The sequence below is a fragment of the Gopherus evgoodei genome, unplaced genomic scaffold (genome assembly GCF_007399415.2).
Source record: "Gopherus evgoodei ecotype Sinaloan lineage unplaced genomic scaffold, rGopEvg1_v1.p scaffold_43_arrow_ctg1, whole genome shotgun sequence".
Taxonomy (NCBI): domain Eukaryota; kingdom Metazoa; phylum Chordata; order Testudines; family Testudinidae; genus Gopherus; species Gopherus evgoodei.
In genome coordinates, this window is record NW_022060064.1 from 1903032 (window position 1) to 1921982 (window position 18951).

Below are 18951 nucleotides of genomic sequence, written 5' to 3' on the forward strand. Positions count from 1 at the left end.
GCACTTACCTGGGACAGCTCCTGTTTCATGCAAGCAATGCAGGTGGGGATGTGGGGGGGGCAGGAGTCAGGGTTAGCTGGAGGCTTCTGGGAGGGGTGCAGGAGTCAGGGTTTGGGGGTGTGTGAGGGGCATGGGGCTGGAAAGGGAAAGGGTTATGGGTGGTTTCAGGAATCAGGGAGGGCAGGGAACTGGAGTGTTTTTGAGAGGAGTGAAAGAGAAAGGGCTGGAGTGTTAGAGGGGGTGCAGGAGTCATGGCTGGAGGTGCAGGGTCTGGGAGGGAGTTAGGGTGCAGAAGTAGGCTGGAGATTGGGGTACAGGGTCTGGCCAGGTTTTAGAATGCAGGAAGGGGCTCAGGATTGGGGCAGGACATTTGAGTGTGGAGTGCTTACTTGGGGCAGCTCCCATTTGGTGCGAGGGATGCAGATGGCAATGTGGGGGGTTGTGTATAGGAGCTCCCATATATGGTGCTCAGAGTAGGGGTGAGGATGTGTGGGGGGGGTGCAGGAGTCAGGGCTGGGGTTCTGGGGGTGCTCCTAGCCCCCTACCCTGGGTGGCTCACAGCAGGGGGTGGGAGGTATGTGATAGTGGAGTGCTTTGTAAAGCAGTGAGCAAGCGACCAGGAAGGTTTGCAAACAGGGCTGCTAACAGGGAGTTTTGTGAGGGAGTTTGGAAGGGGAGTGGGAAGGGAGCGAGGTTCTCTTGCCATCCTTTAAAATATTTAAGCTATAATACAAACTTCTTGATTGAAACAAAACCCCTGTTGTTAACCTAGGTAGCTATAAGAGAGACTGTAGGCAGAAGCCCAGCAGCAGAGTGGGGGCTATCCTGTTTATTGCACTCAATGTAGCATGTATGATTACCTGCCCTGTGGGCGGGTGGCTTACGGGTGCATTCGATGCAAGGAGCTCCTGGCCCTCAGAGACCGCGTGGAGGCTTTGGAGGCCAGGGTGCTGGAACTGGAGAAGCTAAGGGAGGCAGGGAGATATGTTGATGAGGCTTTCCGGGACACTTGTAGATTTCTGCCCCCTCCGGTCAGACAGCCACTGCGCTGTTGAGGAGGATGAAAGGCCCAGCGCAGGAGAGCAGTCTGTGGGAGCAGAGGGAAATCTTCCCATAATTGGGACCCTCCCTCCAGATGGTGTTGGGGTCACCTCTTGCACTGAGGTTACCTTGTCAGGGGAGGGAACTGCAGTCATTAAGCAAAGGCAGCTGTTAGTAATGGGAGATTTGATCATTAGAAGCAAGGATAGCTGGGTTTGTGATGACTGGGAGAACCGTACGGTGACTTGTCTGCCTGGTGCAAAGGTTGTTGATTTCTCGAGGCATCTCGATAGATTTATGTGTAGTGCTGGGGAGCACCTGGTGGTCATGGTACATGTAGGCACCAATGACTTAAGGAACGGTAGGTGAGATGTCCTGGAGGCCAAATTTAGTCTGCTGGGAAAGAGACTGAAATCCAGGACCTCTATGGTGACATTCTCAGAAATGCTTCCAGTTTCACACACAGGGCCAGGTACGCAGGCAGAGCTTCAGAGTCTCAATGCGTGGATGAGATGATGGTGTAGAGAGGAGGAGTTTAGATTTATTAGTAACTGGGGAAACTTTGGGGATGGGGGAGCCTATACAGGAAGGATGGGCTCCACCTAAACCAAAGTGAAACCAGACTGCTGGCACTTAACATTAAAAAGGTTGCAGAACAATTTTTAAACTAAGAGGTGGGGGAAAGCCAATGGCTGCAGAGGAGCTCGCGGATCGGACAGAGACTTGACTTAGAGAAGAATCTAGTGATAGAGATTTTTCTAGTTTTAGTCAGGAAGAGAGGCTGGAAGAGGATAAAGTTGGGGCCAGATCAGATGAGAAGCATTCACACACAAAAGAATCTGACACATCAGAAAAGGGCAGACAAATAAACAGTGACAAGTTTTTAAAGTGCTTGTACACAAAGGCTAGAAGTCTAAATAATAAAATGGGTGAATTAGAGTGCCTTGTGTTAAAGGAGGATATTGACATAATAGACATCACAGAAACCTGATGGAGCGAGGACAGTCAATGGGACACAATCATTCCTGGGTACAAAATATATTGGAAGGACAGAATGGGTCGTACTCTGGGGGAGGGGAGGGGAGTGGCACTGTATGTTAAAGAAAATGTAAACTCAAATGAAGTAAAAATGTTAAATGAAACCGCATGTTCCATAGAATCTCTAGAGATAGTAATTCCATGCTCTAATAAGAATATAACAATAGGGATCTATTATCAACCACCTGTCAAAGACAGTGATAGTGAGGATGAAATGTGAAGGCAGATTAGAGAGGCTATCAAAATAAAGAGCTCCATAATAGTGTGGGATTTCAATTATCCCCATCAGGACAAAATGCAGAGACAAAATTTCTAGATACTTTAAATGGCTGCTTCATGGAGCAGCTGGTAGAAGAACCCGCAAGGGGAGAAGCAGCTCTCGATTTAGTCCTGAGTGGAGCACAGGATCTAGTCCCAAGAGCTAACTATAACAGGACTGGTTGGAAATAGTGACCATAATGTAACAGCATTTTAACATTCCTGTGGTGGGAAGAACAGCTCCACACTGTGGCATTTAATTTCAGAAAGGGGAACTATGCAAAAACAAGGGAGTTAGTTAAACAGAAATTAAAAGGTACAATGACTAGAGTGAAATCCCTGCAAGCTGCATGGACACTTTTCAAAGACACAATATTAGAGGCCCAACTTAAATGTATCCCCCAAATTAAAAAACACAGCAAAAGAACTAAAAAAGAGTCACTGTGGCTTAACGACCATGTAAAAGAAGCAGTGAGAGATAAGGCATCTTTTAAAAAGTGGAAGTCAAATCCTAGTGAGGTATATAGAAGGGAGCATAAAACACTGCCAAATTAAGTGTAAAAATGTAATAAGAAAAGCCAAAGAGGAGTTTGAAGAAGGGACTAGCCAAAAACTCAGAAGGTAATAACAAAATGTTTTTTAAGTACATCAAAGCAAAAAGCCTGCTAAACAATCAGTGGGGCCCCTGGATGATCGAGATACAAAAGGAGCCTTAAAGACGATAAAGTCATTACGGATAAACTAAATGCATTCTTTGCTTCAGTCTTCATGGCTGAGGATGTTTGCAAGAGTCTCAAACCTTTTGTGGGTGACAAATCTGAGGAACTGCCACAGCTTGAAGTGTCAGTAGAGGAGGTTTTGGAACTAATTGATAAACTTAACTGTAACAAGTCACTGGGACCAGATGGTATTTACCCAAGAGTTCTGAAGGAACTCAAATGTGAAATTGGGGAACTATTAGCTATGGTTTGTAACCTGTCCTTTAAATCGGCTTCTGTACCCAATGACTGGAAGTTTGCTAATGTAACGCCAATATTTAAAAAGGGCTCTAGAGGCGATCCTGGCAGTTACAGACCAGTAAGTCTAACATTCGTACCAAGCAAATTAGTTGAAACAATAGTAAAGAATAAAATTGTCAGGCATATAGAAGAACAAAAATTGTTGGGCAAAAGTCAACATGGTTTCTGTAAAGGGAAATCGTGTCCTACTAATCTATTAGAGTTCTTTGAAGGGGTCAACAAATGTGTGGACGAGGAGATCGAGTGGACATAGTGTACTTAGATTTCCAGAAAGTCTTTGACACGGTCCCTCACCAAATGTTCTTACATAAATTATGTTATCATGGGATAAAAGGGAAGATCTTTTCATGGATTGAGAACTGGTTAAAAGACAGGGAACAAAGGGTAGGAATAAATGGTAAATTTTCAGAATGGAGAGGAGTAACTAGTGGTGTTCCCCAAGGGTCAGTCCTAGGACTGATCCTATTCAACTTATTCATAAATGAGCTGGAGAAAGGAGTAAAAAGTGAGGTGGCAAAGTTTGCAGATGATACTTGTGATGATGCGGTTCTTGCGGGACCCAACTAAGAGTGCCAGTTCAGGACAAATCACTTAAAACAGGGCAGTTACAGCCGAAGGCTGGGGTTTTTCCACCTCTAAGGCAAACCAAACCAGCCAGACAAAGAGGACTTTGGTTTCACCCCACTGGTTAACCACAAGTCACACAAGCAATTCCCTTAGACACTCTAGTCTTCCAGTATCACCACCAGTGCCACTCGTCCTGGGGATGAATGGTAATGAAAACCAACACCCCAATAAAAGAAAAAGTTTCTCTCGATCCCAAGGAATCAAGCTCCAGACCCAGGTCAATATACACATCAGATCTTACCCACAAATCACGCTGTTGCCAATCCTTTAGAATCTAAAATCTAAAGGTTTTTTCATAAAAGGAAAAAGATAGAGAGGAGAGCTAGAATTGGATAAATGGAATCAATTACATGCATTAATGGCAAAGTTCTTCGTTCAGGCTTGTAGCAGTGATGGAATAACCTGCAGGTTCAAATCAAGTCTCTGGAGTACATCCCCCTCTGGGATGGGTCAGTTAGTCCTTTGTTCAGAGCTTCAGTTTGTAGCAAAGGTCCTCCAGAGGTAAGAAGCAGGATTGAAGACAAGATGGAGATGAGGCATCAGCCTTTTATAGGCTTTTCCAGGTGTAAGAACACTTTTGTTCTTACTGTGGAAAGTTACAGCAAAATAGAGTCTGGAGTCACATAGACAAGTCCCTGCATACTTTGCTGAGTTACAAGGCATATCTGCCTTCTCTCAATGGGTCAGTTGAATAGCTGATGGTCCTTAATGGGCCATCAAGCATGCTAGGCAGAACAAACACCGACTTGTCTGGGATGTCTCCCAGAAGCACAGCATAAGTTTGAAATACAGACAGTATAGAGCCAATACTCATAACTTCAACTACAAAATGATACATACATATAGACACCATAATTATAACCAGCAACCCATAACCTGGTCTTGGACAGCTTATATGACCTCCTTTACATAAGATTTGATGCCACTACAGGACCTTGGTTGCAACCATGTTCTATATGGTCCCAGATTATATCAATAACGTCACAATACTAAACTGCTCAAGATAGTTAAGACCAAAGTAAACTGTGAAGAACTTCAAAAAGATCTCACAAAACTAAGTGACTGGGCAACAAAATGGCAAATGTGTATAAATGTAAAGTCATGCACATTGGAAAAAATAACCCCAACTATACATACAATATGATGGGGACAAAATTAGGCTAATCAGGAAAAAGATCTTTTTGTCATTGTGGATAGTTGTCTGAAGGCATCCAGCAGTGTGCAGCGGAAGTCAAAAAAGCAAACAGGATGTTAGGAATTATTTAAAAAGAGATAGACAGTAATACAGAGAATATCTTATTGCCCTTATATAAATCAATGGAAATAACTAATTTAGACCCCATCATTTTATATGTATATTTGGGATTATGTTTTCCAATGGACTGCACTATGTGTTATCCTGTCATTTAGTACTGCTGAGATCCTGCATTCAGTAATATCCCTGCCCCTCCTGTTCCCTTTCTCCACTGAACCCTACGCTTATGTTTCCCCCTTCACCGGGACACTCTCTTTGTCTCTGGACCCGTCTGTCAGCAAGAAGCAGTGGCAGGGAGACTTGCCCTCTCTCTAGAGACTTTGATTTCTGGGACGTGGATTTACTTTGTGCGTGTTTTAGGAGACTCTTTGAAATTGAGTGTCTGTGACATTACCCATAGTACAATCTGGACTGTTGAACAGCTGTGTCCTCTCAGTTCCCCAAGCTGAGGTGCCTTTTACACTGCTCTACTGTGAGAGCAGCCACTCCTGGGCAGTTCACACACAGTCTCCAGCATGTAACTCACTCCCAGCTACACAGTTTTAAGTGCTGCTAGTCAGCAACTCGCGAATTACAGTACCTCACAGGAGAACCCACAGAAAATTCTCTGCTCCCAGACTTCCCCCAGAAATGTGCATCTTGCCCTGTCCAGCACACTCCTGAACAATGGGAGCTCATATGAAATCTGTTATTTCATCAGTGGAAAATGACATGCACCAGCCTTTTTATTCCAAATGGAGTTTCCAACACACTTTAATCCAAACACACTGGTTAGATAAAAAAAGGAAAAAAAATTATTGACTACTGAAAAAAAAAGATTTTCAGTGACTACAAGTAATGAGGCCTAAAAGTCAGAATTGTTTACAAAAGAAATGCAAGATAAAACACAAACTAAGGTTTCAGTTAACAAGCTAAAACCGGTTTAAATCAAATGTTTCTCTCACCATCTGCTGAGACAGTCTGGTTTTCCTTTCAGCCAGGACTCCCCCTAACCTGCCCCTGCCGCCCACATTCAGTTCTTCAGGAGTTGTCATGAGCAGAAGGAAAGGGGAGAGAGAGAGAGTCTCATGCATTTTCCTCACCTCTTTTTATAATTCAGTCCTTTGTACTAGAAATCACTTCAGTTCTCAGCTGAGTCATGGTGACAGGCTGTCATAGATACGAACTTCAAGTGATCCCTGTGATGAAATGTAAATGTCTTCTTCACACCGTCCCCCTGGTGGAGAATGGCTATTTGACCAACTGCTTGCCTTGCTGTCTCTGAGGAACTTAGGGTTAGGGTTGTTGCCGGCACAGATAGTGCCCGAGGCCAAGCAACACCGGTTTGTGGGCCGGAGTGCGTAGCACCAATGAACACAGCAGGGTGGAGAAGCAAGCAAAGTTTATTTGAGATTTTAAAGCGGTGCTGGGAGACTTGGCACACCTCAGATCCAGCACACCTACACAAGAGGCTTTTCCCTTTTTATAAGTTTTTTTTTCCTTCCTCCCCCTCCTTTCCCTGTAGTAGTTACATTACGCAATCTTGGCTGCAGAAGCTCGTTAGTAATATTCCCTTCTGCAAGTTATCTTGTAGGCCTTATCACTACTGCTTTAGACTGGTTTGAGCTGTGCTGCAACTGATAACTTACTGTTACACATTTAATTTCACAGCTGCTAGCTTTCTAAATTAAGTAAAGTTCAACATGGAGGAGCTTTGGTTCACTGAGGCCTAGAACAGGGAGGCTTCATCGACACTCGTGGCCTTCCACCCACCCAAGTTACCTAGGGTTATGCCTAGTGACACCAACAGGGTTGCAACTTTTTCAGTAATTTCATACCGTAAAATCTCATAACTTTACATACAGTGTTGCTACACAGTTTAACAGGATTCAGTAGATTATGTCTTTTCAAATGATACCTCCCAGTGATAAATGAAGGGGAGGGGCGGGATCTCCCTTTTATAAACACCCAGCCAGCCAGTTGGCTGTAAAATCCCTGTTCGTGTCTGTTCTCTGCTTGCTTTACTTCTAAAGGGTTAACAAACCAACAGGGTTTAAAAAAAAAGTATTGGGCACCTGACCAAAAGAGCCATTGGAAAGGCTAGAACTTTGTTAAATGGGAAAGTAACTTTCCGTTTGTCTGTTGTTTTCCGGAGAAGACGACGCGGAGTAACAATGCTGTGTAAGGCTTAAAGCAGGTATGAAAATTCATCTTCCATACCGAGAAGAAATGATCTGGCTGGGGAATGTTTAGACAGACACAATCAGGTTTATTTTTTATTTTGGCTTTTGAATCTCCTCTGTGCTATCCCAGATGCTTTTGTTTGCTTGTAAACTTCAAGCTGAACCCCAAAAAAAGTTATTTTGGATGCTTACAAAAATTTTCTTTGAAGATCTAGCAAAAGCCTATGTTCCAGATGTATTGTTTTCCTTTTCAATTTTAATAAAATTTACCTCTTTTAAGAACAGGATTGGATTTTTGGTGTCCGAAGAGGTTTGTGCATGTTATTTGATTATCTGGTAGCCACAGCTAATTTCCTTTGTTTTCTTTCTCAGCTCTTTCCCGGAGGGGAGGTGAAAGGGCTTGAGGGTGCCCTAGAGGGAAGAGTTCTCAAGTGCTCCTTCCTGGGTCTAAGGGTTTGGGAGTTTTTTGCATTTGGGTGGTGGCAGCATTTACCAAGCCAAGGTCAGAGAAAAGCTGTAACTTTGGGGGTTTAATACAAGCCTAGAGTGGGACAAATTAATTTGTAGAATCCTGGCAGGCCCCCCCTTTCTGCACTCAGAGTGACAGAGTGGGGATTCAGCCCTGACACATACTATGAACAAAATTGATCATAATTTTCTAGAAGAGTGAACATAGGGGAACAGACTTGCACAGTGTCTGTGTGTTCCCAACATATGTATGGGTATTTCAGTCCCTCACAAGCAAAGTGTTCAGCATCTTCAAACACCTGGGGAACCAGTCCTGGGAATTGACTGATTTATTAAGTAACACTATGAAATTGAGAGACACTTTATATTATTATTTTATTATAAATACCAATATGATGAAATTGCAATAAATCGTGCTAGATATGCCATGTAAGGTGTCAATGAAAATATTATGATTTTCCAAGTATGATGATCTTGTTTCTAGCTTTATATTGTGAGTTACAGATCTGTAGGGTATATCTGTATTCCAGACTTGTGTAGTGTTTCTGAGTGACACCCCCAGACATATTGGCATCAGCGCTGCCCAGCCTGTTCGATGGCCCATCCAGGGTCATCAGCCGTACAATAAACCCATGGAAAGGATTAAGGGGATACACCTATTGAGTCAGCAAGACATGCAGGGCTATGCCTGTGTACTGAGACCTCCAAGGCTTTTCCATGCCATGTGCTGTGAAGCTTGTGTTTGGGACACAGGAAGTAGAAGCCGCTTGGCAAAAGGAATGTAAAGGGCAGCTGCATCATCTCCATTTTGTCTTCAATCCCTCTTCCTACCTCTGGAGCAACTTCTCTATAAACAGAAGGCTTGAACAAAGAACTGAATAATGTGGATGTGTACCAGGAAGCCTTTCAAGCCAGAAACTCCCCAATACTGCTAAGAATCAGATACATTCAGAAATAGATATATCTGATTGCTTTCCCATTTAACAACTCCCTTTTTCTTTCTTTCTTTTATAATAAACCTTTAGTTTAGATGCTTTCTTGCTTATAAACCTTTAGTTTAGGTGCTAAGGATTGGCTGGCATTGTAGTATTTTGGGTGAGATCCAAACCCATACGGACCTAGTAATGTGGCTGACTCTGGGGTCAGAAGAACACTGTTTATGTGAGCAGAGTTTTTAAATAACCTCTCACTGTCCTGGACCTACGTGCTGACTGGGAGTCAGAGAACTAGAATGCAATAAAGGGGGCTGTGTGATTTCTTCTTTCAGTTTCTCAATAACCAGCATGGAGGATCAGAAGCAAATTTGGTGACTGGTCAGTGAGTTTAACTTCCTTGTTAACTACCAGGTTTGGGAGCATCTGCTCACCCTTTTTCAGCCTGCCCTGATTTTGGCCTTTTAAGTGAGGACTGCCCCAGGCACACTGGGTCACACTAAGCACTGAAGTTAAATTAATAGTGTTTTTATGACACAGTCATATGAAATCAACTGAACTCCTTTGTTTTCTTTCATCTGAGCAGGGTTTCCAGTTTCCAAACCTCATATAATCTCCCAGCTGGAACAAGGAGAAGAGCCATGGGTCCCAGACCTCCATGGTTCAGAGGAAAGACGGATCCTGAGAGCTCCCCACACAGGTGAGGAAACAATAAATGAACTCAGAATCTGTAAGTGCCTGAAAGAAACATCTGGGATGCCCTGCAGAGCCCTTGGGAGGTCTCTCAGTTCATTATTGTCCCTAGGAGGGGTCGTATCCTTAGGGTAAACATAACTCATTGCTTCCTGTAGATCCTAGCAGACACCAGGCCATGGCTGCCTTCCTTCCCCCTGCAAATTTGGATGGGATATGAAGGCCCAATTGATCCTCTCCTCTCTCCTATTTAGGGAAAGAGTGGAGGAGTTCAGTTCTTGTTTTTATTTGACCTCTCTCTTGTATTGGTTTGGCGTTCCCCTTTCCATCCCTGTTTGAGGTTTCTGTCTCTATCACAGCAGGTGATGCAATGGTAGGTGAGAAAGAGGAGAAGAATTTTCAGCAGGAAAATGTTGAGCAAGTGGATAAACTCAGAGCATTTTCGCAAAGATCGAAAAGGAATGTGTCCAGGAGTCATGAGCAGGGAAACTCCTGGGAGAGTCAGCACAGACCAGAAAGAGAGCAGGGAAACCAGCCAGGAGAGAGAATGGGTAAATTTATTTTCTGCTGGGGAACTCAGAAGAGCCTCAAGGAAATCACAGCACAGCAGGAAATCCTCATGGTAAAGAGGAAAAATACATGCTGTGAGTGTGGGAAAGGCTTCTCTAGCATCTCAGCCCTTTCTCAACATCGGAGAATCCACACAGGGGAGAGGCCCTATGAATGCCGTGAGTGTGGGAAAACCTTCATTCAGAGATCAGGCCTTTCTGAACATCAGAGAATCCACACAGGGGAGAGGCCCTATGAATGCCGTGAGTGTGGGAAAACCTTCACTCACAGATCAGGCCTTTCTCAACATCAGAGAATCCACACAGGGGAGAGGCCTTTTGAATGCCGTGAGTGTGGCAAAACCTTCAATCACAGCTCAGTCCTTTCTAAACATCAGAGAATCCACACAGGGGAGAGGCCTTATGAATGCCATGAGTGTGGGAAACGCTTCACTGAAAGATCAACCCTTTCTAAACATCAGCGAATCCACACAGGGGAGAGGCCCTATGAATGCCGTGAGTGTGGGAAAAGCTTCACTTGCAGCTCTGACCTTTCTAGACATCAGAGAATCCACCAGGCGGGAGAGGCCCTATGAATGCCGTGAGTGTGAGGAAAAACTTCATTCACCGCCCGCAGCTTGTTAGCCATCAGAGAATCCACACAGGTGTGCGACCCAATGGAAGCAGTGAATGTGGGATAACCTTGTTTTGCCACTGAGCCCATGTGAGCCATCAGAGAATCTGCAAACACTATAAAAACCTCTAGGGCTATCAATACTTTAATACTTTTCCTGATTCCCACAGAGCAACTTTTAAAAGCTGTTCGAACTGCTTGGAGCACTGATATCCCTCAGTTTGTCCAGATGAGTGGCCCAGTTTTGCCTTTTGCAGTTTGACTCTTTGAGGTGGACCCATTTGTCCTTTCTATCAACTCCATTCTCCCATGAGTAATTTGAGTGTGCCCTTCTCACAAGAAACAAGGGAGCATCACATTTATACCATTTCTCCTATTGCAGAGTTATTGTGATTGTATCATTGCCAGTTATTCTCACGTTGCTTTGGGGTTGTGCTGAAGAGCAGTTATCATGGGAACTTTCCAAATTATATTTAAATGAAGAGGAGCAAGGGCAGGAAAAAAAGTGTCATTTCAGCCTCTGTGATACTGGAAGGAAATGTAAAAAGCGGCAGAGTCCTGTGGCACCTTATAGACTAAAAAACGTTTTGGAGCATAAGCAATATACAAAAACTCGTAGGAGAACACTTCAATCTCCCTGGACACACAATCACAGATTTAAAAATAGCCATCCTGCAACAAAAAAACTTCAGACCCACACTTCAAAGAGGAACTGCTGAGCTTCAGTTTATTTTCAAATTTGACACCATCAGCTCAGGATTAAACAAAGACTGTGAATGGCTTGCCAACTACAAAGGCAGTTTCTCCTCCCTTGGTGTTCACACCTCCACTGCTGTAAGAGAGCCTCATCCTCCCTGAATGAACTAACTTTGTTATCTCTAGCCTGATTCGTGCTTGCATATTTATACCTGCCTCTGGAAATTTCCACTACATGCATCTGATGAAGTGGGGATTCACCCACAAAAGCTTATGCGCCAATATGTCTGTTAGTCTGCAAGGTGCCACAGGACTCTTTGTCACGTTGTACAGAGCTGGACTAAGACAGCTACCCCTCTGATACCTGGAAGGAGATGGGGTAACTCAGAGATTTCCTCCTTCCCTATCACGGCAGAACTGTTACCTTTTGTCTGAGCCAGGCAGAGTTTATCGTCATCACATTCTACCCCTCCACTTCTCAAAGTGTCATGTGATGAAGTGTTCTGAGTTGTCCGTGCTTGGAGATGATGCTTTGACTTATTTAATCCTATGCCAGAGTCGCTATGACTGGAGATGAAAGTATCAAAGGGCTGGAAGGGGAATTCAAATGGATCCTAAATACAATGTGATCATTTGGAGTTTAAATCCCAGGTTCCATCTATTGGTAAAGCCAATTCCGCAAGGTGGCTGCTTTTTCCCCCATTATGGGAATGCTAGGATACTAAACATGTTGTAAATAACATAACTGACTATTGAGACAGTGCTCATTGAAATATGTTTGAATGGATTAGAGGACAATGTGATGGGAGAATCTCTTGTCCTGATTCTAAATAATTAGATGTACCCTGCTCTGGAATTTCAATTTACACTTCATTGTCATGTATTCTATCTCTCTGTGATCTGGGTTTCTATCTTTCTTGATGGCTCTGTGGTCACACAATTAGATATTAGTTCAGCTCAGATTTATTGGAGAATTGAAGACAAATGAGCATTTGCTAAAGTCATCATTTCTCACTTCAGCTTTGCTTTTCCCCATCCTTCCATGATGACACGGAGAAAGTTCAAGTGCAGTTCTGTCAACAGGAGAGAACTCTCCAATTTACTACACATGCTAACAAAGACACAGCAGTGATTTAAAATCTCCACTTGGAAATGGGGAACAACAGCAGACCCCCTAGTAACTGAGGGAAGTGCATATGAGCACAGCATAGTTCAATTGTTTAAATCAATATTGTCTCAGATGGCTATGTTGGCAGGAGAAGCTCTCCTGCTGACATAGCGCTATCTACACAGGGATTAGAGCTGTGTAACTACGTTGCTCAGCTGTCTCAATTTTTCACATCCCTGAGCAATAATTATACCAATAAATGTCTGTAGTGAAGACTAGAGAGTTTTCTCTTGTGTTTTATGCATTTACATCACTTTTCCCCTACCTCCTACTACTTTGAAAGATTTAAAGTGTGACAAGAGAGGTATTTTTCCTCAGGATGCAAACATTCCCACATAGGAGACGCCTTCCACCAACACGCATGGCAGAAGAACCAGAGATATATGAACTCTCAGAAGTGTTGGGACAAACCACAACTTGAGCCAAGGTTCAAGTGTTGGCAATGGGGATTAAAAGAAAACGAACAGATATGACACGAATTTGTGATTTTTTAATATGTTAATGTTACCAATGAAAATGAAATTATAGATGGTTATTGGTTCAAGAGTAAGAGACTAATTGTTTGATAATCTGAATTATTTTGGAAAACTGGAAGTTGTCTTGTTTTTTTCTTTTTTTAGTTGTACAGGAAATGATGGCTAATCTTCAAAAGTTACTTGGATTTAATTTACCTCCTGTAGTGCAGGGAGTTCTGGTAGAAAACCTCACTCCAAAGGTTGGGATGGGAGAATAGGTGTTAGAGTGTATGTCATGGTATAAATCTCCACTCTGAACCTTAGCGTTCAAAAGATGGGGTACCAGCATGAATTCCTCTAAGCTTGATTACTAGCTTAGAACCTGTAGCGCTGCCACCAACCAGGAATTCCAGTGCCTGGTACACTCTGGTCCCCACAAAACCTGGCCCAGGGACCCCCAAGACCCAGACCCTCTGGATCTTAACACAAGGAAAGTAAACTCTTTCCCCCACCGTGGCCTCTCCCAGGCTTCCCCTCCCTGGGTTACCCTGGAAGATCACTGTGATTCAAACTCCTTGAATCTTAAACAGAGAGGAAAATGCACCTTCCCCCCTCCTTCTCTCTCCCCTTCCCAGACTCTTCCTGAGAGAGAGAGTAATCCTAACACAGAGAGAAATTAGCCTCTCTCTCCCCCTTCCCTTCTTTCTCCCCACCAATTCCCTGGTGAATCCAGACCCCGTCCCCTGGGGTCTCACACCAGAATAAAAAAAACCAATCAGGTTCTTAAACAAGAAACTTTTAATTAAAGAGCGAAAAAAAATTATCTTTGTAAATTTAAAATGGAATAGGTACAGGGTCTTTCAGCTATAGACACTGGGAATATCCTCCCAGCCTAAGTATTCAAGTACAAATTAAAATCCTTTCAGCAAAATACAAATTTGAACTCCTTCCAACCAAATGCACATTTGCAAATAAAGAAAACAAACATACACCTAACTCGCCATCTACCTAGTACTTACTATTTGGAATCTATATGAACCTGTATCAGGGAGATTGGAGAGAAACCTGGTTGCACATCTGGTCCCTCTGAGCCCCCAGAGTGAACAACAACCAAAAACTAACAGCACACACAGAAACTTCCCTCCCTCAAGATTTGAAAGTATCCTGTCCCCTGATTGGTCCTCTGGTCAGGTGACAGCCAGGCTCACTGAACTTGTTAACCCTTTACAGGCAAAAGAGATATAAAGTACTTTTGTTCTATTAACTCCTTCTATCTGTTTATGACAGTGTATAAGAGAATATTGGGCCTGTATAGATTTTATTTTTTTGTATTTCAAATAGAACATATTTTGCTTAGCTTCGAAGTCAATTTCTATTAAAAGGAAAACTACTCATGAGACAAGTTGTCTTAAGTTTTTACCCACTTACACTGTAAGGGTCACTGACTTCCCCACTTCTCTAATTTGCAAAGGAGAGGTCTGACATCTGTCATAGGATGTGTCCAGCAGGTAGGAAAGCTGCAGCTGTCAGCCATCAATACCAAGGAAAAGGCTGAAATCCATTGCCTTTCATATCAAAAAGCCATCCAAAGGCTGGTCTACACTGACAAGCTATGTTGACATCGCCACATCTCTCAGGGGTGTGAAAAATCTACTCCCCTGAGAGAAGTAGTTAATGTGACCTAAGCCCCAGCGTAGACAGTGTTAGGTTGTCAGAAGAATATTTCCAGTGTTTGAAGGGTAGACAGAGCTTTAGACAGATTGATCCCCTTTGAGAATCACGTCATGACATCAATTCCAATTTTGACCCATCTCCCTATATGTGAGAAAGCTGCTAGTATGGAGGGCTGAGCCAGGTATCCGATCACCTGGTTCAACTGAGGGAAAAGCTCTTAGTACCCATCAGTCCAAAGACTGAGAGAAATAGAGAGTTCCAACCATTGTCATTTTAGTATCTTATTGTTCCTCTCTCTGTTTTTTGTGCTGGCCTGTCTGTTCTATCAGGGTGTGACTGTATAGCTCAGTGCATGTGTGATAAAAGCTCTTTGGTGGCAGTTGGCAAAGAGGTCAAATAATTCACAAGAAACTCCTGCCTCAGACCTGACAAACTCATCACACCTAATGCACTAATTTTTATGATATTTATCCAGGAAGCTTAGCAGTGGGATCTCTAGTGAAAGCTTGTAAATTATTGTTACTCCTGGTCACTGCAAGAGGTGTGTATGAGTCCTGTTGAAGGAGTTTTGTAAGTATATGGAAAATTAGGCCCATATGGTATTGTCATGAAAGTGAGTCACCCCAATCACAGGTCTTGTTGGGGACAGCCCATTCAAATGGGAGGGAATTGTCACCTGTCCCTTGCTAGCCAGATATGCGCTGTATTGCTGTATTGTCAACCTATGCTCCAGCCCAGAAAAGCCAATGGAAAACTATCAACGACAAATTATAGATATGGAAACCCTGTGGAAGTGAAAAGGACAATATGACAATGAGGAAATGGTCCATTCTGTGAATATACGCAAAAGACTGATTCAGTTTATGACAGGGTGGAGAGAAACACTCTGGGTCCATTCACCAAGGAGATCACTACTGAGCAGTGGTGCTTCAAGAAGGGCAGGGGCATGGTCCCTGGGGACTAGCTATCAGTGCAATAGACTGTCACCTCACACTTCAGTCTACTTAGTTAGGGAAGGGAGCTATTAAAAAGTGTTGGTTGCACTTTGTGATTTTGTTTTGTTGGTAACGGTTGGTTTCCATCACTCACATTTGTTTCTGTTTAAATCTCTGTCCCTTGTTAAATAAATTTCCGTTTGGTCGATAACTGCTCAAGTGCTGTGTGTGATACCAGTAAAACTGGTAACCTGGGCTGTACCATTGCTTCGGGCAGAGAGGAGCTGGGATTTTTCTGAGCCCTGGTCTACCCTGGGGGAGGAGGGGGTGAATCGATCTAAGTTACACAACTTCAGCTACATGAATCACGTAGCTGAAGTCAATATACTTAGATTGACTTACCGTGGTGTCTTTGTCGTGGTGAGTCGACTGCTGCAGCTCCCCGTAGACTCTGCCTGTGCCTCTCACCGAGCTGGAGTACAGCAGTCGAGGGGAGAGCACTCGATGTGTTGCATCTACACTAGACGCGATATATCGACCCCCGCTGGATCGATCGCTGCCCACCAATTCGGCAGGTGGTATAGACATACCCCGAGTATCTGGTGATCGGAGCTGGACCCTGGAGGGGGACACATTGAAGGAACTCGTGGGTTAAGGTGCCTCTATTGTCAACTGTCAGGGCTGCTGTAGCTCAGAGGAGGGTGCTTGAGTGCCTGACAGGTTGGTGAGCTTGGTTGCTAACATCCAGCTGCCAAAAGTCCTTCTTAGTAGTGGCAGGTGGCAAGAAGGAGACTCACAGCCCTTGGCACCCTTAGAATGGTCACAGTGTGCATCTATGTTGATCCACCTGTCAGATCCACACAGGGAAAGCTCCCTATAGCATAGCTCCCTGACTCAAAATAGCCCTAAAACTCTACCCTATGAAATCATGGAACATGTGCTCTTCGCTCTGTGAAAGCATGTAAAGAATCCAAGCACTGGAGAGTAGGGATTGGGTCCAGAGTGACCTAGTCAAATTGGAGGATTGGGCCAAAAGAAATCTGAGGAGGTTGAACAAGGTCCTGAACTTAGGAAGGAGGAATCCCCTTCGCTGTTACAGCCTGGTGACAGACTGGCTAAGCGGCAGTTCTGCAGAAAAGGACCTGCAGTTGAACTAGATACCTCCTGAGGTTTCTTCCAACCCTAATCTATGATTCTGAGTAGCTGCAAGTGGTCCCCAAATGTTTCTTTGTGTTCACAACTGTAAAGACGCTGGGAATGAGCGACAGGATGGATCACCTCATGATTACGTGTTCTGTTGATTCCCTCTAAAGCATCTAGCATTGACCACTATTGGGAGACAGGACACTGGGCTAGATGGACCATTGGTCTGACCCGGTACAGCTGCTATTATGTTTTATTAACAGGAATCAGGCTCTTACAAAGCAGAAATGGGGGGTGTGGCTCTAAATTGAATTCAGTTTTAGAGAGAAATGTGTTCTAACACAGTCAGACTTGATGTATGGAAGAAAAAGGAAGTGATCCCCAGCTCCTTCCCCAAAGCCTTAGGTGGGGATTAGCTGCCAAGAGCTGTGGCTGCTGCTCTGAGGGGAGCAGTATAAGCTGTCTGCCTGGGGATGCAGCCCACCAGCTGGTTCTCCTGGGGCAGATGGTGAGTTGCTGGGCAGGGATGGTGCATCAGCTGGGGTATGAAGTATGAACAGGGATCTAAGGACTCTACACCAGCCTCCAGTGGGGGTTGAGGATGCCTAGGCAGTGGAAACTCAGCATCAGAGTCATCAAGATTCAAAGCTGCTTGGGGGTGGAGAGGAGGGGGGTGACTGCTGGATTTTTAATGCATCCCCTTAACTACTCACCCATGACAACCTGGCTACCCCCAGCTTTGTCATTGCTCTGTGGTTCTCCTGTTGCCCATTCCCAGCTTCTGGCAAACAATGGCTAGAGACACCATCCTGCCCATCCTGGCTAATCGCCATTGTTGACCCTGTCCTCCATGCACTTCTCTAGTTCTTTTTAGCTCTGTTCTAGTCTTGGCCTTCACAACATCCTCTGGCAAAGAGTTCCCCAGGTTAACTGTGCGTTGTATGAAGAAATACTTCGTTTCAAACCTGCAACCTATTCATTTCATTTGGTGACCCCTCCTAGTTCCTGTTTTATGAGGAGGAGTAAATAACACTCCCTTCCTTGGTCCTTTGAAAGATGATATGTGAGCCCCCACCTCCCTGCCCCATATCTCATGTCCAGGGACCAACATGAATATAACAACACTGCAAACAACAAGGTTCAAAGTCAATGCATGTGGGAAAAGCATCGTGTGTTTCATTCCTTACATTCCTGTCCCATTGCATGGCCATTTCCTTTCTCTCCTTTCTGTTAAAAGCTTTTCTGTTTTGCACAGAAACATTATTTCCCCAAGAGAGACCCAGGAGTGAGGGCTGCATTCCTGTACCAAACAGTCACTAGAAGGGGGCAGAGAAAGACCTTTAGGACGAGGCATCTATCACTGACAGAAAATCATCTCCCACCTGCAGGTCACTGGCAGCCTGAATTTCTTCCTTATCCTTCCGGAGTCTTGTCTGGAATCAGCACTATCCAGCCCCTCTGTATGTAGTGGGGAAAAATCACAAACCTTGTCTTTAAAACAAGCTGTTCCCTTCTTTCTCAGGGAAGATTTTTCTATGATTGAGGTTGAGTTTCACTTCCCCTCTCCTAGGGGCGGGTTGGGTGTGGGGCCAGCTCCCAATGAGATCTGTTTTCAGCTTTGCCCCCTAACTCTGCTCCCAGCTGTCAGGAGGCTTCCAGCCCATCCACCCTGCTCACTAGCTCCATGGTCATGTGTCACCCCCTTTACCAACACACGTAGCCTGCAGGAAAGCTACTCCTGCCAAATGTATTGGTGGTACAGTGGTGAGCATAGCTGCCTTCACAAGCAGTTGACCTGGCTTCAATTCCCAGCCAACGCAATAATGGCTTTTCTCTTTTGTTGGTTCCTTGTCTGGAAGTGATTTAATTTCAGTCACATTGTGTTACAATCACATCATCAATAGACTCAGACAAAAAATGTGGCAAAGCCCAGCAGTTCACACAGGATGGAGGCACACAAGGGGCTGAGAAGACAAAGCACTTGGAAACCTGCATCTCCCATCCCCTGGCCTTCCATGTTGTGATCCCAGCTGTGTGCGGATATTTATCTGATGTTCCTGCATGATGGGGAAATAAAGTTTTGAGTCAGTTTTTGCTCCGACAGATTCCTTTGCTGTTACAATTATAATGATATGAACAAAGGGAACCAAAAAAAAAAGGCAAAACAAAATCCACCCAAATTGCAATACAGGTGGGGAAAGAGAA

General features: G+C 44.2%; 2 protein-coding genes across 17 annotated transcripts in view; both read left to right on the forward strand.

Moving 5' to 3' along the window:
* LOC115642642 (zinc finger protein 436-like) overlaps nt 1-18951 on the forward strand; it is a 936374-nt gene that overhangs the window by 796438 nt on the left and 120985 nt on the right. The gene's annotated exons all lie outside the window — the stretch shown is intronic.
* On the forward strand, nt 9000-11213 carry LOC115642660 (zinc finger protein 345-like). Of its 2 annotated transcripts, none has more exons than XM_030546365.1 (2): nt 9000-9500; nt 9856-11213. In XM_030546365.1, the coding sequence occupies exon 2, from the start codon at nt 9864-9866 to the stop codon at nt 10635-10637; it is 774 nt and encodes a 257-aa protein (XP_030402225.1). In that variant the 5' UTR covers nt 9000-9500; nt 9856-9863; the 3' UTR covers nt 10638-11213. The 2 variants fall into 2 exon arrangements, with proteins under 2 accessions (XP_030402225.1, XP_030402224.1); XM_030546364.1 differs by having other exon boundaries at nt 9003-9500; nt 9853-11213.

What these genes read in the sequence shown, in the direction of transcription:
- LOC115642660 (XM_030546365.1), top strand. Translation starts at nt 9,864, where the DNA reads ATGGTAGGTGAGAAAGAGGAGAAGAATTTTCAGCAGGAAAATGTTGAG.